General features: G+C 39.1%; 1 protein-coding gene across 1 annotated transcript in view; it reads right to left on the reverse strand.

Annotated features, from left to right (window-relative positions):
* Positions 1 to 16,682, reverse strand: part of VWA8 (von Willebrand factor A domain containing 8) — a 142,347-nt gene that overhangs the window by 17,526 nt on the left and 108,139 nt on the right. Inside the window, 10 exon segments of the mRNA XM_042457276.1 lie at positions 1,450 to 1,551; positions 1,553 to 1,655; positions 3,915 to 3,996; positions 5,727 to 5,928; positions 8,032 to 8,186; positions 9,876 to 9,985; positions 11,044 to 11,169; positions 11,273 to 11,337; positions 12,743 to 12,865; positions 16,470 to 16,672. Coding sequence (XP_042313210.1) covers positions 1,450 to 1,551; positions 1,553 to 1,655; positions 3,915 to 3,996; positions 5,727 to 5,928; positions 8,032 to 8,186; positions 9,876 to 9,985; positions 11,044 to 11,169; positions 11,273 to 11,337; positions 12,743 to 12,865; positions 16,470 to 16,672 — 1,271 coding nt within the window.

The following is a 16,682-nucleotide window of genomic DNA, read 5'->3' on the forward strand; positions in this document are numbered from 1 at the left end:
TGCAGGTATGCTTTGTGCAACTCATTGCTGAGGGATATGTGCAGATTCTTTAGATATTACACAAGAAAAACATAACTATATTGTACTGTAATGGATAGCAGCCTGCATGTGTACACTAGAATGTATCCAATCTTCCTTAGTGTATTTCAAGGGAAACATCAGTAATGAAGACAAATATTATATTGGCAAGTTTGCCCAACTTGACCCATTTCATCATTGCAAGCACCTTCCAGGGAGATTCTAGAAATCACAGTTTGAAAGCAATCCTAAGAAGGAAAACTACTGTGTGCACCAGATTATCATATGTGACCAGTAGATGGTGCTAACACATCTCTGTTGATAAGGTGGCACAATAAGCATTAGACATAGTCCAGATAGGCCTTTCCATCCCTCATTACCTAAGAAAGACACAAGATCCTGTCTGATCTTGGAAGCTAAGCAGGGTCAGCCCTGCTTAATTCTTAGATGGGAGGCCACCAACAAATAACAGGTGCTTTGGGCTATATTTTAGAGGAAAGAACTAGGAGAAACATCTGAGCATTGCTTGCCTAAGAAAGCCCAATAAAATTCATGGAATTGCCATAAATTTGACAGGCAACCTGGAAGCCCATATACATGTACACACATGAAAGACATCTCATATGTCCATTAGCAAGAGCATGGCAATCGTTGTAATAAGATTCTCTAAACACATGACAGATTGAAAAAAGACGTGAAAGTAACACTGCTTTTTGCATCCTGGTTCTGCACACAGCCCTTCTGGTTGTAAATTATGTTTAAGGGAAATTGGTCAAGGTAAGTGATAAACATTTTTCTTTCTAGGCAATCCTCACTAGAAGACAGACACAAGAAAGTGGCTGGAATAATGCCATTACAGCTTGTTGCCTCTATGTTCTTGCCCTAACGGACTGGATGCAGTATTTGGGACTCTCACTCTGGCTCATCTGTGACGTTATTAAGCACATTTAACACTAATATAATCAGGGAGAATTTTTCCTTCAGATAAAAATCATCTGTCTATCGTATTTTCACACAAGGCTTGGATCATGGCATTTCTCCCAAATTCAGAGCTTCTTCAACCCATTGTCTCTGAAATCTGGAGCCAGAGAAGTGAGAACGTGAGCAAAGACTGAGGCACAAAGAGGCAGAGAAACCACTCTGGTGATGAGAAACAAGCAAAAGGCCAAACTCCTAATACTTACACCAGGCTTGACCAGATCATTTAAAAATATATTTTTATAGTACAATGCAAAGAATCAGCCAGCCAACATGGATCGTTCAAAAAAATGAACTTTTCCAAACTTATATGGACCAATAATTGCAAACACTTGGCAATTCTGTCTTTGTTTTATGAGGGTCCCAAATAAATCACAAGCTTTTGTTTCAGCCTCAGGCCATGGGATTTGAAACCCAGACGCTCTTAATGTAGCAAGTGCATTAAGTGCTTACCTGCACAGGTCTGCCATCATCTTGTCCAATCATAGTTCTCCATTCTTGAAGTGATCTCTGAAGACTTTCCAAGCTGGTTTCCCAGAGTCTAACATTGCCCCCCCATATCTACAGTAACCACGCCAGTGTTACCAAGTGAAGCCAACAAGACATCAGTATCAGAAATCACTGATAGCCATGATGTATAGGGAGTGAGGTTCACTGGCCTGAAAAGCAAGGGAAGATGGGTTTACCTTTCAGTCATTCTAAAAAAATTAGACATAATTTGAAATGTTGCTAAGCTATGCAGAAGAGAAGAAGCTATCCCCTACCAAATCTGGCAAATTTGCCAGTATCCTATTTTAATTGCAGTCCTCTGTGAACAATTTTCAGCACAGCTGGGTGAACATACTTAACACAGATGTATCTCAGGCCCCATACAGACTGCCAAAATAAAGCTTCGGATCACTTTGGAGATATGCTGTTTAAATGATGCATGCATCCTAAGAGTCCGGAAGCTGCACCAAAGCTGCGCTCCAGACCTTATGACTGGATCGTGACTTTGGCACGGATTCTGGCCTCTTAGGATGCATGCATCATTTAAACAGCATACCTCCAAAGTGACCCAAAGCAGCTTTATTTTGGCCTGTCTGTATGGGGCCTGTTAACAAGCCTCTGACAAAGAATCCCTTATTAAAAAGTCTTTTTATGCCAACCATAACACCCCTTTCTTCTTGTCCTGTCTCTACCTGGAAGCTTTTATTAGCATAAACACTGGGAAAATGGTGAATGAAGACTGCAGAAACACGACTTTTAGTGTTATTTTGCATCAGTATTTCTGCAGTAAACAATGCAATAAAAGCCTGAACTGGGTAAAAATGAGATTTTGCTCCAGTCAATCCTGCTGTAGCTACAGTATATTTGCCTCCCTGCAACAGGGAAGTTAAACAGCAACAGTTTCCAAAAGCCCTTACTGAGCATGTATTGCCACCATATAAAAAAAGTAGAAAGCAGCGGACCCCCCCCCCCCCCAAATTGTGTTAAAGAAAAGTCTGGACACCAAAATGAAAATCTTAAGAAGTGAAATTATTGTTGGATACATTTTGCAAGAAGCTTTTGAGTGGTCTTGAAAATTGAAAATGTTTTTTCTTTACTTCGCTTTGCCTCCAAGGAACTCACACATGCCCATCCTATCTCATTTTATCCAAGGAAGTGGAGCAAGCCTTAGCAAATGAGCCAAGTGTTCTGCATAAATGTAGTGATTTGAACTCTGGTCTCCTGGTCTATTCTATCCACCAGCTCTTATCTTCGCACAAAGTTTGTTTGCCCTATCCTTTGCTTCTCAGATGAAGCTGGACTTTGCTGCCTCTGCCTTCCTCAGTTTCATCCTAATTGGACAAAACAGGGGAATGCAGCCAATTGTCAGAATGTATTTTTCAAAGGGTCCTGTCAATTCTGACACAATGTGGTTTCAGCATTCTCCTAAAAAGCTGCCTCCTACATTGATTCCAACCAAAGGAACAGCCATGTTGGTTTTTAGCAGTAAAAAACAATTATCTTGTGGCACTTTAAAGACTAACAAAATCAAACAGAAAGCATACACAACACAACCTACTGTCAGTGACAATTACATTATTAATTGGCTATTCAAAAAATATTTGATGCTTATAAAAAATATGTTAGCTGGTGTTGATAGCAGCAACAGTTTTGTGAATGGCCGCTGTCAATAATACAATTGCCACTACTAGTACGTTTTGCATCCAGTTTCCCTCTAACCTTCTACATTTTATCCCTTCACCATGTGTATAGTAAATATACCTGGCTATGCACAGGCCACAAATGCTTATGTCAAAACAAACTCATTGCTCTTTAAGGTGCAACAGTCTTTATCGTTAAAAGGGACAGAATATGGGTGATTTTTCTCCTTTGGAAGGTCATTCCACCATCTAGATGCCATGACCCGCAATTCTTTTGTCTCATACACACACAGCAAACATCTGTAACTGTCACTTCTGAAAGAAGGCTGTTAGGAATAAGGTATTCTTAGGCAGTTTCCCAGGAAAAAGTCCATTTGTTTAAATGTTTGTCTCCAATGCTGGGGAGAAAGTAACACCAGATCCAAGAATACACACATTTTATTCTCTCACTGTACCTCCCAATAAACTTGCTCATCCCTAGAAAGAACGGGGGCTTTTTGATGTCACAAAAACACACACCACACAACTGCATCCATATAAAGTTAGCACAATATGGATCAGATGTTACTCCTTCCCCATAGCTAAAGACCTGTAAAGGGCTTAGCTACCTGTTATCAAGACTTAGGACTCTGAATATGTCCAAGGAGAACAATAAGGTTGAGAAAACCACTTATACTGTACAAACAAGAGTATTTTCTCCCCCCAAAATAGTATTTCACAACTGAAAGCAACCGTGGTAACTGTTTCTTGCAAAATACTGAGGCAGTTTAAAAGATGAAATACTGTTACCGAGGAATAGGAATATATTTAAGCTTCTTTCTTGTAAGATCTGTAATTTCCAAATATCCAGCAGTTTCTGGAGGAGTAACATCTGCAAAGAGAAGTGTTTGGGACTATTTGGTAATCAGCAGTCAACTTGCAATTAATCATGCATTCATATTGCTTGCAAACAATTTATCATGTAGGAAAATGAAATAAAAAGAAAATTACAGCCATAGACTTTAACTGCTCTTATACAAAGAAATATAAAATAAGGAAACAAAGGCAAATATTTATGCAATAAATGTCAAGCTATAAACAAATGTGAATAAAAGCTGATCAGGCATGATTGCAATCATCTTAAACTGTCATCTCATAACAAACAGTAGACTAAAAGCATCATTAAGGAGCATTACATCATAGGCTGCTTTGAAAAGCTGAAACATAGAGATGCAAATGGAACAAATGTGCACCAAATAATTCTCCCCACACCAAAGCAGCTAATTGTTTTTAAAGCACAGCAGCTTCCAAAAAGCACAAGCATCCAATCTCAGTTCCTTGTTCGCAAGCATTTCTCCACAGATCAGGGATGAATCTCAGTCCTAATTATACTGCAAAGGATAAATGCTAAGAACAAATGGCTCACATTTTCAGCATCAGAGGACAAATGCACCAGGCCAGTTTCCTGCTCCTAGGACCCCCAAGTCTGGAACTCTATTTTTTCTTTGATATTGAATATTGGGGGAAACCCCAGAAACCTATTTGAAATGGAACTCCCCCTGGAGGCCTCAAGAAGGGGAAATTCATCTTTTTGGGGGCATGGGCAATCGGACAGCCTGCAGGGACCAAAGGATTCAAAAATACCCTTGAGTGTCTGCATGAGGGACGATGGCTACATTTTGCCCACATCTGCTTTAAAGTGATTGTAACGACAAGAAACAATTCTGAGGTTTTATGTATTCTGCTTCACCTATACATGTTTTCAGTGAAAGAGGCAGTATCCCTACCATCCAAGCAGGCCTGCCATAGTCAGAGAGAGAGAAAGTGTGTGTGTGTGTGTGTGTGTGTATTTATATAGGGTTCTATCTGCATATACCCAAACAGTGTGAGCACCATCTAGAGAGGTGAAAGAGGATTGGATATATCAAGACAGAACCCTGCACGCTACAGATATGGCAACAATTTATGTGTCACAGATTGAAACAAAGCAGAAATTATGACAAACAGGTCAAGGATCTAGTGTGATAAACATAAAGAAGCTTCTCCTCATCTTGCCAACCACTTGCACAACTATTATATACATTGTTATGAAGAAAGAGGTTGAAAGCCCCTAATTTTGTTAATCCATTAGCAATTCCACCTGCTGTGCCAGTGGGAATTGTCAGTTATGGCTCTGGTTCTGAAAATTTTAGAAGGCATTGTCCACAAGCTTTGACAGATGGCTCCACAAGTGTTGAGGAATCAGAAATTTGCTTTAAACAGAAAGTCGTGGTTCAAATTATGTGCTTAAACCATTCACTATACACAAAGCCTTGACTATCCTTCACAGTGAGAGATCTTTCAGTGGACACAAAATTATGTTCCCAAATTTTAATTGTCTGATGCAGAGCTTATTGTTTTTAAAACTATCATATACATTCTGAGGGCTTTCTCATCCAGCGAGGGATGTTACAGGATGTGCATATTTATTTGAAAGTCAGTTCCACCATTTACTTTTAAATACATCTGAACAGGATTACGGATGCTTAAGCAAAAAGAGAAGCCTACATGTTACATGAAAAGTATGGTACAATTCATGAAAATACAGTGCATGAACAAAATATGTTCATTTTTTTTTTTTACCTTTTGGATAAAGTTCTTTCAGAGGCACATCTCCAGGGGCTAAAGCTCTGACCACCTGATTAGCACTTACAAGAGTCACACAATTTATTTGTTTTGCTACTCCAGTCTTGCTGCGCTTTCCATAATAAAGTGGATCAGATGGTGAGGCTTGCCTGTTACCGAGGGGGGAGCCTCTCTTCCAGCTGTAAACCTCATTGGGGGACTGTAAAATACAAGGTAAATTAGCATTATGTGTTGAGGATGAATATTATGAAAAAGTGAATTGACTTAGAACAATCATGTTTCATAAATTACCTAGAGTCTCACAGAATAACTAATGTTATAGGTACCAATGATATATTATACAATCCTTCTACTGGTGCTGAACACACAATAGAAGAAATGAAATAAGTGTCAGGGCAGCAAATGTTTTCCTGTAAGGAAACATATATGAGATTCTATACTGACTGAAAAGTACAGACTATCATGGACAATTGAGAAAGGTGAAGTTATAGGGGGACAGAAAAAAGATTCTACACTTAACCAGGAACTTTATCATTCTCTTGTCAATCCACATAAGTGGCTGAAAGGAATAATGTTCAAGAGTAACAATAAAGACAATGTGTTGTTCTGCGGTCATGGCAGATTGCTGCAATTGCAAGCTTAATGAATGGGTATAGCTTTGGTTTCTCAGAAGTCAGCACCATCGGTGTGGGCTCCAGAGTTCTGGTGGCCTTTAGGCAAGGCCCTCTGCAATCAGAAAAAGTGAGGGTGACAAACAGAACATTTCAAGTTGTCTCTTGCCTTCTTATTTGGTCCAAGTTGCGTGAGAAAGTCAGTATTATTGAGGTAATGGGTTTTTGTTGGATTTGGAGTCACAAGCACTACTTGATCTCACAGATCTCTAGCATCAGACCTAAGCTGTGCCACGGCAAAGTTTAGATGCACTGTCCATTTTTTTAGATGAGGCTGGAAGTCACAGAAAGAGCAAATGGCATCTTGGCATACAAAGGCACAGAGGAAACAATAGGGCAGGAAGAGAACTTCATAGGAATTGCCCAGTCTTGATCCCAGTATTTGTTGCCACTCTCTGCAATCATATTTTCCTCTTGCTCTTATCTTGTAGGCACAGGAAATCCATTATACGGCACAGAGTATACTCCTATCTACCAGTTTCCCATGCTTAGAGAAACTTGGAGAAATTCCAGCCTGTGGTTTTTGAGGGTGATTTATTGGTAGCTATGAGCAGGGAGATGTGGGGGTGAACATGCTCACTACTTCCCTGTCTTACACCACCCAGTAACATCCAGTAGAAAGGAAATCATATAGTGTGAGTAGTTGATGAACTTTCTGTTCATGCCACCTGACCCAAGCAAAGTGTGAAACAGAAATTGAGAGCAACCATACCACTGGTGCACCTTGTATGTAAAAAGTTATGAGATCAGAGTAGAATGAGACATATGGAAACCATAGTCACACTGCTGTGTTGTGGTAAGCATGTTGAGGAAATTTAATACATAGAAATACTTACCAAACTACATTTAGGATCTTTTAATAGGAACTGTGCCAACACAGTGGGCCCATCTTATCTGCCATGGTTCAGTTCCAGATCATCACCCCACCCGCCGATGGCAAAAACTGTGGGACCTCAAGTACTGCGGTATTCAATGGCGGCACATGTGCATGCAGCCGCTCTACCAGGCCCACATGCATGCGCTGCCATTGAAGTTGAGGGGGGGGGATGTGCTGTATAAACTGAGCAACAGATTTTTTTTAATGGAAATATGATACCATACATCACTCCTTCTCGGGCTTTTTGATGTAGAGGACAAGGAATTAGTCTATCTAAGGTGGTAGGGGCTTAACTATATTGGTGTCCATTGGATAAAACCTGAAACATGCTAGGAAGTGGAAGCAAGTGGCTCATGGAGTAGCACAAGTCCATGGTCTATCACTTTTAGTAGCACTGCAGTGCCGCATCTGGTTGCCTAGCTATTAAACAGTGTTGCATACATCAATAAAGTAACAAAAAGTGGGAAACTCTTTGCACTGCCAAGCATGTGCAACCCCGGTCCCTATGATGGTCCTACAGACCTCATCAATGCCTCTACTGTATGGACCACAACAAATACATTGTTTCAAGTTTGACTGCATGAAATGTGTCTAGATTTAACTATCCTGCTTTATGCGGCATCCTTGGCAATTTGTTCATTAATCATACTTCCTTCCTAGCTCATCAGGTTAATTCTAACAGTTGATCAGACAAGGAATCAAGGTATATATATACATTTCTAAATTAAATTACATTAAAAAAAACAGTGCCTACCATGAGATCTGGAAAGCCAACAATAAGAGTAGCATAATTATGGTTATCAGAGAGCATTCTGTTGGGTGAGCTGATTTTCTGCCCAGTCGCTGCACTTAGGTTTTCTGAAGACAGCTGGTCACAAGAAACTGCCTGTGGCACATACGGTTCTGAAGCTAAGCAAAAGGGAAGCACACAAATACAAAAATCTAGATCAGCACACAAAGTCACAAGTTGATAGATGAGGATTTTTATGGTTCAGGAGTAACTCAGTTTCAGGCCAGCAAAAAAGCTATTTATCATACTGACTGCTGATTAATCATTTTTGTTAGAAGTTTGTGTGATAACGTGTGGATGACTAGACTGTTATACATTTTGTTAAATATTCTTTTTTATAAGAATATTTTAGTCCACACACTTTTAAAGAAAATATCACCCTGCATGCTTGATATGGCTTCTGGATGATACAACTGTGTGTACCAGATGGTTTGTTCATGAATATTTCGGTGATCAGCCTTTCCATATATAAGACCTTGCAAACGACTAGACTATTTGTAAAATAGTCACTGCTTAATTAAACTAGTGGTAGTTGTCCCACAATTTAGCTCAAACAATTAAGATCAGGAGACTACTGTTCTGTGTGAAAAAAAGTTTTGATGACCATTCTGTCTGTTTATAGGACTTTCAGGTGGTTTGCTCTGGCGATTGCCTTCTGAGAATACCATTGATGTCCAAAAAAGATAAACAGATATTGGAACAAATCAAGCCTGAGCTCTCCCTTGAAGCCACAATGACTAAACTGAGGGTGTTGTACTTTGGCCACACCATGAGAAGGCATGTAGAAAAGACAATAATGCTTGGAAAGGTAGTGGATAGGTGAAAAAGAGATAGACCGCATACCAGACTGGTAGACTCAGTTAATGAGGCTATGGCTATGAGCCTGAAGAAACAGTGCAGAGAGGCTGAATACAGTCCTGGAAGTGTCTTATCCACAGGGTCGCCATGAGTCAAAGTTGACTTGAAGGCAGTTAACAACAACAACAACACCTTTCTCATTATTTAATTGCAGCCCATATTAGGGGCTAGATATCTGTACCTTTGTAGTCAGATCGCAACACTTTCACTGCAGTATATAATTTCTCATACTTTTGTACATACTCAGTTTTGCTTCCATGCCTTAAATGTCCACTCTATTATCACCTCTGCAGGCCCTCAAAAATTTTATTTGTCAGACTGTGAGACCCTAACAGCCCAATTGCATCTGGAGGGCCACAGCTTCTCTATCTCCATCCTACTACCCATTTCTCCCTTCAGGTTTGCCATCTGCCCTTAAAGATACTAATGAAGTTGCAGAAAGGCATACATTGAAAGAAAGGTAGTCACACTGAAGTTCCAGTGAAACTGATGGCACACTGATTTGTTGCAACTAATCTTTCCAAGTGATTGCAATAAGACTTGCTCTGAGCTTAGGCCACTCACTTCTGTCATTTAAAATTATGATCCTCCCTATCTTCCCTGCTCTATTCATACATTCATTAGGAGAAGAAACAACTGTAGAAAATCTCATTAGCTGCATGTCCTTAATAGATACTGGATAAATAACAACAAACTAGAAGAGAATATAGACTTATCAACTAGTCTCAGATTTTCTGACTTCTCCAAAGCTATCCAATGAAACCATGGATCAGCAGCTGTTTGGAGCCACATCTCCTACGTCTAGGCCTACCAAATCTATCCTCTGAACACAAAGTGGAAAGCTGTTTTAATTAGGTCTTTCAAAGCTTACCATTCTTAAGATAATGCAAAAAGTAGTTACATTAAAGTTTCTGTTCAGGTTACCACAAGGTCTGTTTTAAATTCCATACCTGTTGTCATCCCAAATCCAATCTCCTCCGGCTCTTCATTCAGTGCATGTAACTGGCAAACACCACTCTCTTCAGATTCCATATGCATAGGCTTCGTTAACAAAAATTTTCTGGAAAATGAGGGAATTATCCACTGCTTATTTAAAATGGGTAGGTGGATTTACTTCATGTAAGTCCTGCCTTTCTTCCAAGGAGCTTATGAGGTTGTACACATATATGCTATAGGATATATATTGTACACATATATCCTATAGCATATATGCTATAGCATACTGGATGTCAATACAGTATAAATGAACTGTATAAATGGGATATTGTATAAATGAGATATTGAATAAATACTTGATTTTTGGCCTTGTTGCCCATTCCACTGATCAATAACATTGCCCCAATTCTGCATTTCTTCTCCTGACTTTCCTCCCTCCCTCCTACTCCCATTCCCATTGCCATGAACACACAGTCTCATCTCACATGCATCAAAACTATTTGTCATCACAGCTCTTAAGCATACTTCTTAAATATTTTCTCATTTATAATAAATATAGGTACTTCAAACGTCTATCAATAATTTCTTGATTCTGAAAAGATCTATTTCCTCTCCTTTCCCTGCAGTTAATCTTAAGGTCTGTTCTCCAATTAAAAGAAAGGCATGCCTACACTCTTGGAGTATCAATATAAAGTATCACTTCTGCATATGGGAAATCAAGTAAGACAGACTGATTACATGATCAAGTTCTATCATTTAGTTTTATCTGAGAATCATGTGGGAAGGAACTACAAAAAATGTCAACTCCACCTCCTAATAATGCAAGAAAGCCTCCCAAGTCTCTTCTTTTTGCCATAACTGCAAATAGCCTTATTTCTGTAAACACGTTTATAAAGGTAATCTACCTCAGTGTGCTGGTGTCTTAAGATTCACAAAGTTCAGCACTTTAAAATCTAATTGATTTCAGTGAAAAGGAGTAACTTGTCCACTGAAATCAACAGGACTCTTTAAAAAGTCTTATGCTTGGTTGGATCATGACCAAAGAATTACTACAGCAGTAGGCACACAAAAGTAAGGTTTTCAGAAGTTATGGACAGACACTTTCATCCAAATTGTTAAAGCATGGGAGAATCTCAAAATAGCTATGTTTCTATGTAGTGAAGTTAAATATATTTATCCTACTGGTTTGTTTTGCTCTCCACCAAGAGCCAGTGGGCTTCAGCCACCAAAAAGACAGATTTGAGACTGATGGGTAGGGAGATGGTGTGAACATGGCCCTCCAGAACATCTAAGACCATAAGTTCGCTCCTGAAAAAGAAAGCGTGCAAGAATTAGGCTGAGGACAGTGGCAAGAGGGAGAATGTTTTCTATCATGAGGTGAGAGGTCTGGGGAAGATAAATTTGTTCTTACCCTTCTTCTTTGTAGAAGACCAGCCAGTTTTTGTGTGAAAATTCTTTGCACATTTTGTGACTCTTCTAAGGAATGAAAATTCAAACATACACAAATGACAATCTACTCATTTAAAACTGTTTCAAAAATTGTAAAAGTTCCCCACCCTGTGCCATCCTGTGAAAGATCACTACATGATTACTTGGCTATTATATAAAAAAGGTAACTCAGGCCAGATTCCTAACTCCACTGAGGCCTGATTTGGGAGAAAAAATAATGCTACATTTCCTGAATTGCCACCTGAAGCTTCTTGTTGTTTTCTTTATACTAGCAACACATTGAGTTAACCTCTGTTTTGGACCCATCTGCACATTATTGCTGGACAATGGGGGAAAGATTACTTCCTTCATGTTGCTTTGTATATGGCTAAAACTCCAAAGCATGTAACAATGGTTTCTAGCAGGGTGTATTCTGCTTACAAATAAATGCCTGTTCGAATGAATTGCCTATTGACTACTGGAATGAGACTGGAACAAAATAAAACAAAATACAATTTATCAAGTTGCCTTATCAAGACAGATTCATTGATAGATCAAACATAATACAGTTTGCTTGCACTAACTGGCAGTGGCTCTCTAACAACTCAGCCAGTGCCTCCACTAATTCCTATAACCAAGATGGTTTTAACCGACATCATGCTAGGTACTCAATCAGAAGCTTTTAACCTGCAGGATACATTGCATTACCAAGGAGCTGTAGCTCCTGCAAATGCTATGTGAATAATTGTTGTTGGAGTTGTTGGAGTTTGGAATAATAATGACTGATAGAACTTTCAGAAGCAGAATTTATATTCAATCCCATTGCCTTAGAAATTACAATACAAAAATGAATCTGTGAATGTATAGAAATTATAAGTAGACAGATGTGTTAATACAGCAAAAACAACTGGCACCCACTGGTGGACTGTGGTCTGAGCAGAGAGGAGAAGGCTCATCACAATAAAGTGCCCCCCTTGCCAGTAAAGGTACCTCAAAAAAATAAAAACAAACCCACACCCCTCAAAAACAAGTCTCCTAGCTGATATATTATAGAAGGGATTCCCAACCTTTTTGAATTGGAGAGCCCTTATTTCTATGGCAAAGCCCCTAAGAGGCCAATCCTATGTCTTACAAGTGAATGGTGTTTAGGAGTATACATAGGAATATATTCTTATTCTTTAATTTTGTTCAATTTTTATTTATTTTTTTCATTTTCCTGGAGCTGCCCGGAGCACCTGGGAAGTGCATGCAAATCCTTAAGGACTCCTTAGAGCCCAGGTTGGGAATCCCTGTACAGTATTATAGTATGAATTCTCTGAAGTAGATGAACCTACTTCAAATGTATTGCCATCTACACAGACTAGACTAGATTATCAATAACATATATTGGAGTGAACTGAAGCATCATACTGTATTTTTAATAATGCATTGCTAGAATATTGATTTTTCCTACCGCCTCTTTGCCACCTCTGTTGCCCCACCAGGATGTTCTTTTGGAAGACTCTTGAACGTCTGGCAACAGCAAAAGTCGGCGTAGGGCACCAGTGTTTGTGTCCAATAATAAAACAACATTATTCTGAAAAATGAAAATATAACCAGCTTATGTCCTCTCATATCACCATGACATAATGTGATTAACTCTTTTCACAGGAATGAAAGAATCAGAATGTATTTTAAACATTGGCAGAATACTCTTCACCTTCTGCCAGTAGAATTGCCTTCATATTGGCATAACCAGCATAATGCCAGTTGCTCTTAGAGATTAGTAGGAAGAGATATCTGCTGGCACAACTAATTTCAGCAGCAGAAGAGCCAAGGGGAAAAAAGAGTGGGGGGGACAAATTAGGAAAGGTGTTGAGTAATGCTAGATACAAACCTCTGCTAGCCCAGGGACTTAGCTATTATCCCAGAACCAATTTAAGCCAAGATCAGTAGTCCTAAGTAATTCTCAACATTTCTAGGCTGGGAAGGGTTTGGATTTAACACAGATTCAGCTGGCTCTTAGCTATTTTGGTGAATCAGTCTTGTACTTGTAGAAGTAAAACATAAACTTTTCTTTTTCAAATTATTCTTCCTGCTCCAACCCACTATTAGAAGGCAAACAAAGCCTCCCACAAAATCCCATCTGACACTGCTGCTGCATAACAGTGGACAGACATTCAGAAAGTCCTTCCAAGATCTGCACAGGTCACTTCTGTAGTTACAGTACTGGCTGAAAGGAAATCACTGCATTCAGTGTCTGATGAAGAGGCTACTCTTTGAAACATATCAAAGGGGAGTTGCTCTTTGAACAATTCACCAGTTGGAATTAGTTATTCTGACAATAGGCATAGTGAAACAATTAATTCAACAATGATTAAATTAAGTCTAATTTACAAGGTTCTACTCAAAGCATGACTAGTTCTGGATTCAGCCCATGCAGTATATCTGGCCCCAGAGAATCAATCCTATCACTCTTTCTTTATGGTTAAGTTTCCAAGCTTCCATTGTGGATAACCTTCCATTCAAGGACCCCTCACATGGCGCATGTATGATTCATAGCATCTTCACTTTTATTTATAGTGGACATATGGACATTTATAGTAGTTAACATAAGTAAACCCATGCATCTTTTAAAATCAAGATGTGTTCTGGCCTAGGCATAGTATTATATTACCCAGCATGGTCATGATAGTTTGGAGAAAACCAATTCTATTGAAGTATCTCACACTTCACAGTTCTTATTTCTACCAAAAACTCCAAAAAAGATTATGATGATGACGAAGAAGAGGAGGAGGAGGAGGAAGAGGGGAATGGGAACGAAAGGATTTCAAGGAAAAATATGCCTTCTGGATTTTTTCTTGAGGTATCTCTGTGTTCATTAGTGCAACAGAAGCAGTGAAAGTGTTAAGACTTTCCAGTCTCTCAAACATACAAAAGGCAGTTGTGTACTTTCACTTAGTGTTAGGTTACGAAGTCAGCTGGCACTATAACAAGGCTCTCTTCTCTATCCTTTTAGATATTAATGGCTCCCATCTGTACCAAGTGACTGGTGGCATATTGGTTTGAGTATAAAAATAGATTTTTGCATCACTGGTGAATGCTTCCAGTTACAGCCTTGGCAATTCTTCAAGTGGACTGGGAAGACATGCTCTGCTAGTATGCAGTTTCTGCTATGTTTATTTTTTACTGGGAGAAAAGAAACCTTTGGTTGACCTCATGTCCCCAGTGTCTTACATTCCAAATATTAAACAGATGTAATGACCATTATTTTGAGGTGCCATTCTTTTATTTTTAGCTACTGCAAAGCTTCCCTTTCCTTGCTGCAGTTTGTATCGTAGCCAAGATTTTCCTTTCTTGGAAGAACTTAGTTCAAATAAGGGTGTAATTGCAATGCAAGGGAAGAGGAAGCTGATGTCAATGCTCTTCTGAATGTGTGGTGCTGGAATTTAAAAATTCAAAGGAGGAAGAAAGGATAGAGAAAACAAAACTTTTGAACAGGACTTATTTCCTTTTTGCTTTGCCATCTGCCTACTTTTTAATAAAGATTGCCTCTAACACCACCTGCTTTCTCCCATGTGAACAAATAAACAAGTATTTTTGCATTGCTATACTTATGAGAGGAGAGCGCACATAGTATAGTGATTTGAGTGTTGGAGTCAAGGGTTCAAATCCCCAATTAGTCATGGGAACCCATTGTGTGACCCTGGGCAAGTCACACTCTCTCAGCCTCAGAGGAAGGCAAATACAAACCTCCTCTGAATAAATCTTGCCAAGAAAACTCTGTGATAGCTTTGCCTTAGAGTTGCCATAAGTCAGAAGCTACTTGAAGGCATGCAACAACAAAACTTATGAGAGATGTTCAGAGACAAACATTTCATTTCTGTTTCTTACTTTCTGCAACAGCTCTTGGGCCTGTCCCCAAAGATACATGTATTAGAAGAACAATATAAACACATAACAATACTTTAAGTGCTTAAAAATGTGTCCATGCCTCCGCTTTTTCTTTTCTGCAGAATGTCTACTAAGAACAGAAGTGCATACAGAAATAAAGATGTAACCTGGATTTTTTTACTGAATGACAATAATAATTGATATAGAGCTTTTAACTTGCAAAGTGCCCAGAAGCCGCCCCCATTTGCCCATCTGTTTGGGGCCACTGTAGTCTTAAAATTTTCTAATCCCCATTTCCCCTTGAGTAGGACTAGGTTTGGGTGGAACATGTTGGACTATGGAATGTATTTCCCAGGAAGAAAAAACATTAAGTAGTCCAGCAACATGAGGAGGGTCATTCATGAATAAAACTTGGTAATATGTAGCACATGTGTTGCTGTTTTTGTTTCTTTGTTTTAAAGACAGATTTACATGGTAACTTGCACTCCTTTGTGATGGGTATAATTTTCTCAGAGATCCTACTAAAGCTGTTGCAAGATGGTCTGTGATATGGTGACAAGGATGTCATGATCCAGGTGGATCATGCAGAAGACACAAGAGGCTGAAGCAGCAGTGATTCTAGCAGAAAAGCTGAAACACCAAGCTGAGATACCACTGGAGAACTAGACCTTCCTGATCTTGACAGATTTGATATGAAAAGCTTGAAATCTCTATATGTGACCCCTAAACCCTGGTCAGCGCTGGCACATCCTCCTTCAAGGCCAACATGATTCCTGGAACCGCTGCACCAAAAGCAACAATGTGCCCACCTTAAGCCAGTTAAGCCAGAGTTATCTATGAATGGTCCCATACTTTCAAGTAACATGGGAGAGGTTGTGCTGTGGTTCAAAATTTCCATGCTTTTTTTGGAGACCAGCTCCAACCACAGCTCTTATAGTTTCATATTTTTTCTATCTGTAAAATTAATGTACTTGCTAAAAACTTTATAGAATCTAATCCACACCAATTTTACCAAAAAATATCTACAAGTAGGAAAGCAAAAGCCTACCCATTACACTTCGGGGAAACTTCCCACAAAATCCACATTCTAATATGGCATACACATCTCAAGTGTTTCTTGGTACCCATTAGCAGAACCCTTCCCAACCCCATACATGTTCTTCAGATATTACTTTTCCTCTTAGATAGTGGAAACATTCATACATTTGCATGGTTATTATAAAATAAAGTATCTAAGAGAAACATCAGAAGCTGCATTTCCTTGTAAGAAGACACTAATCTGATTTAAGAAGCATGACTTTTTTTACCTGCTCTTCATGTAGAATTACTTGACCTTTTAATGGATTACCCAGAGGTGCCAGAGTCACAAAAGGTTGCCATATGCCACCAACTGCTCTTGGGAAGATATCAAATAAGTCCATGTAGTATCCATTTTGGCTAGATGTATTCATAAAATATAAGGACACAGGATTGCATGTGGCCACATAGATAAAGTTTTCAGCTTCATTCTCTTGAAATAA

The sequence above is a fragment of the Sceloporus undulatus genome, chromosome 3 (genome assembly GCF_019175285.1).
Source record: "Sceloporus undulatus isolate JIND9_A2432 ecotype Alabama chromosome 3, SceUnd_v1.1, whole genome shotgun sequence".
Taxonomy (NCBI): Eukaryota; Metazoa; Chordata; class Lepidosauria; order Squamata; family Phrynosomatidae; genus Sceloporus; species Sceloporus undulatus.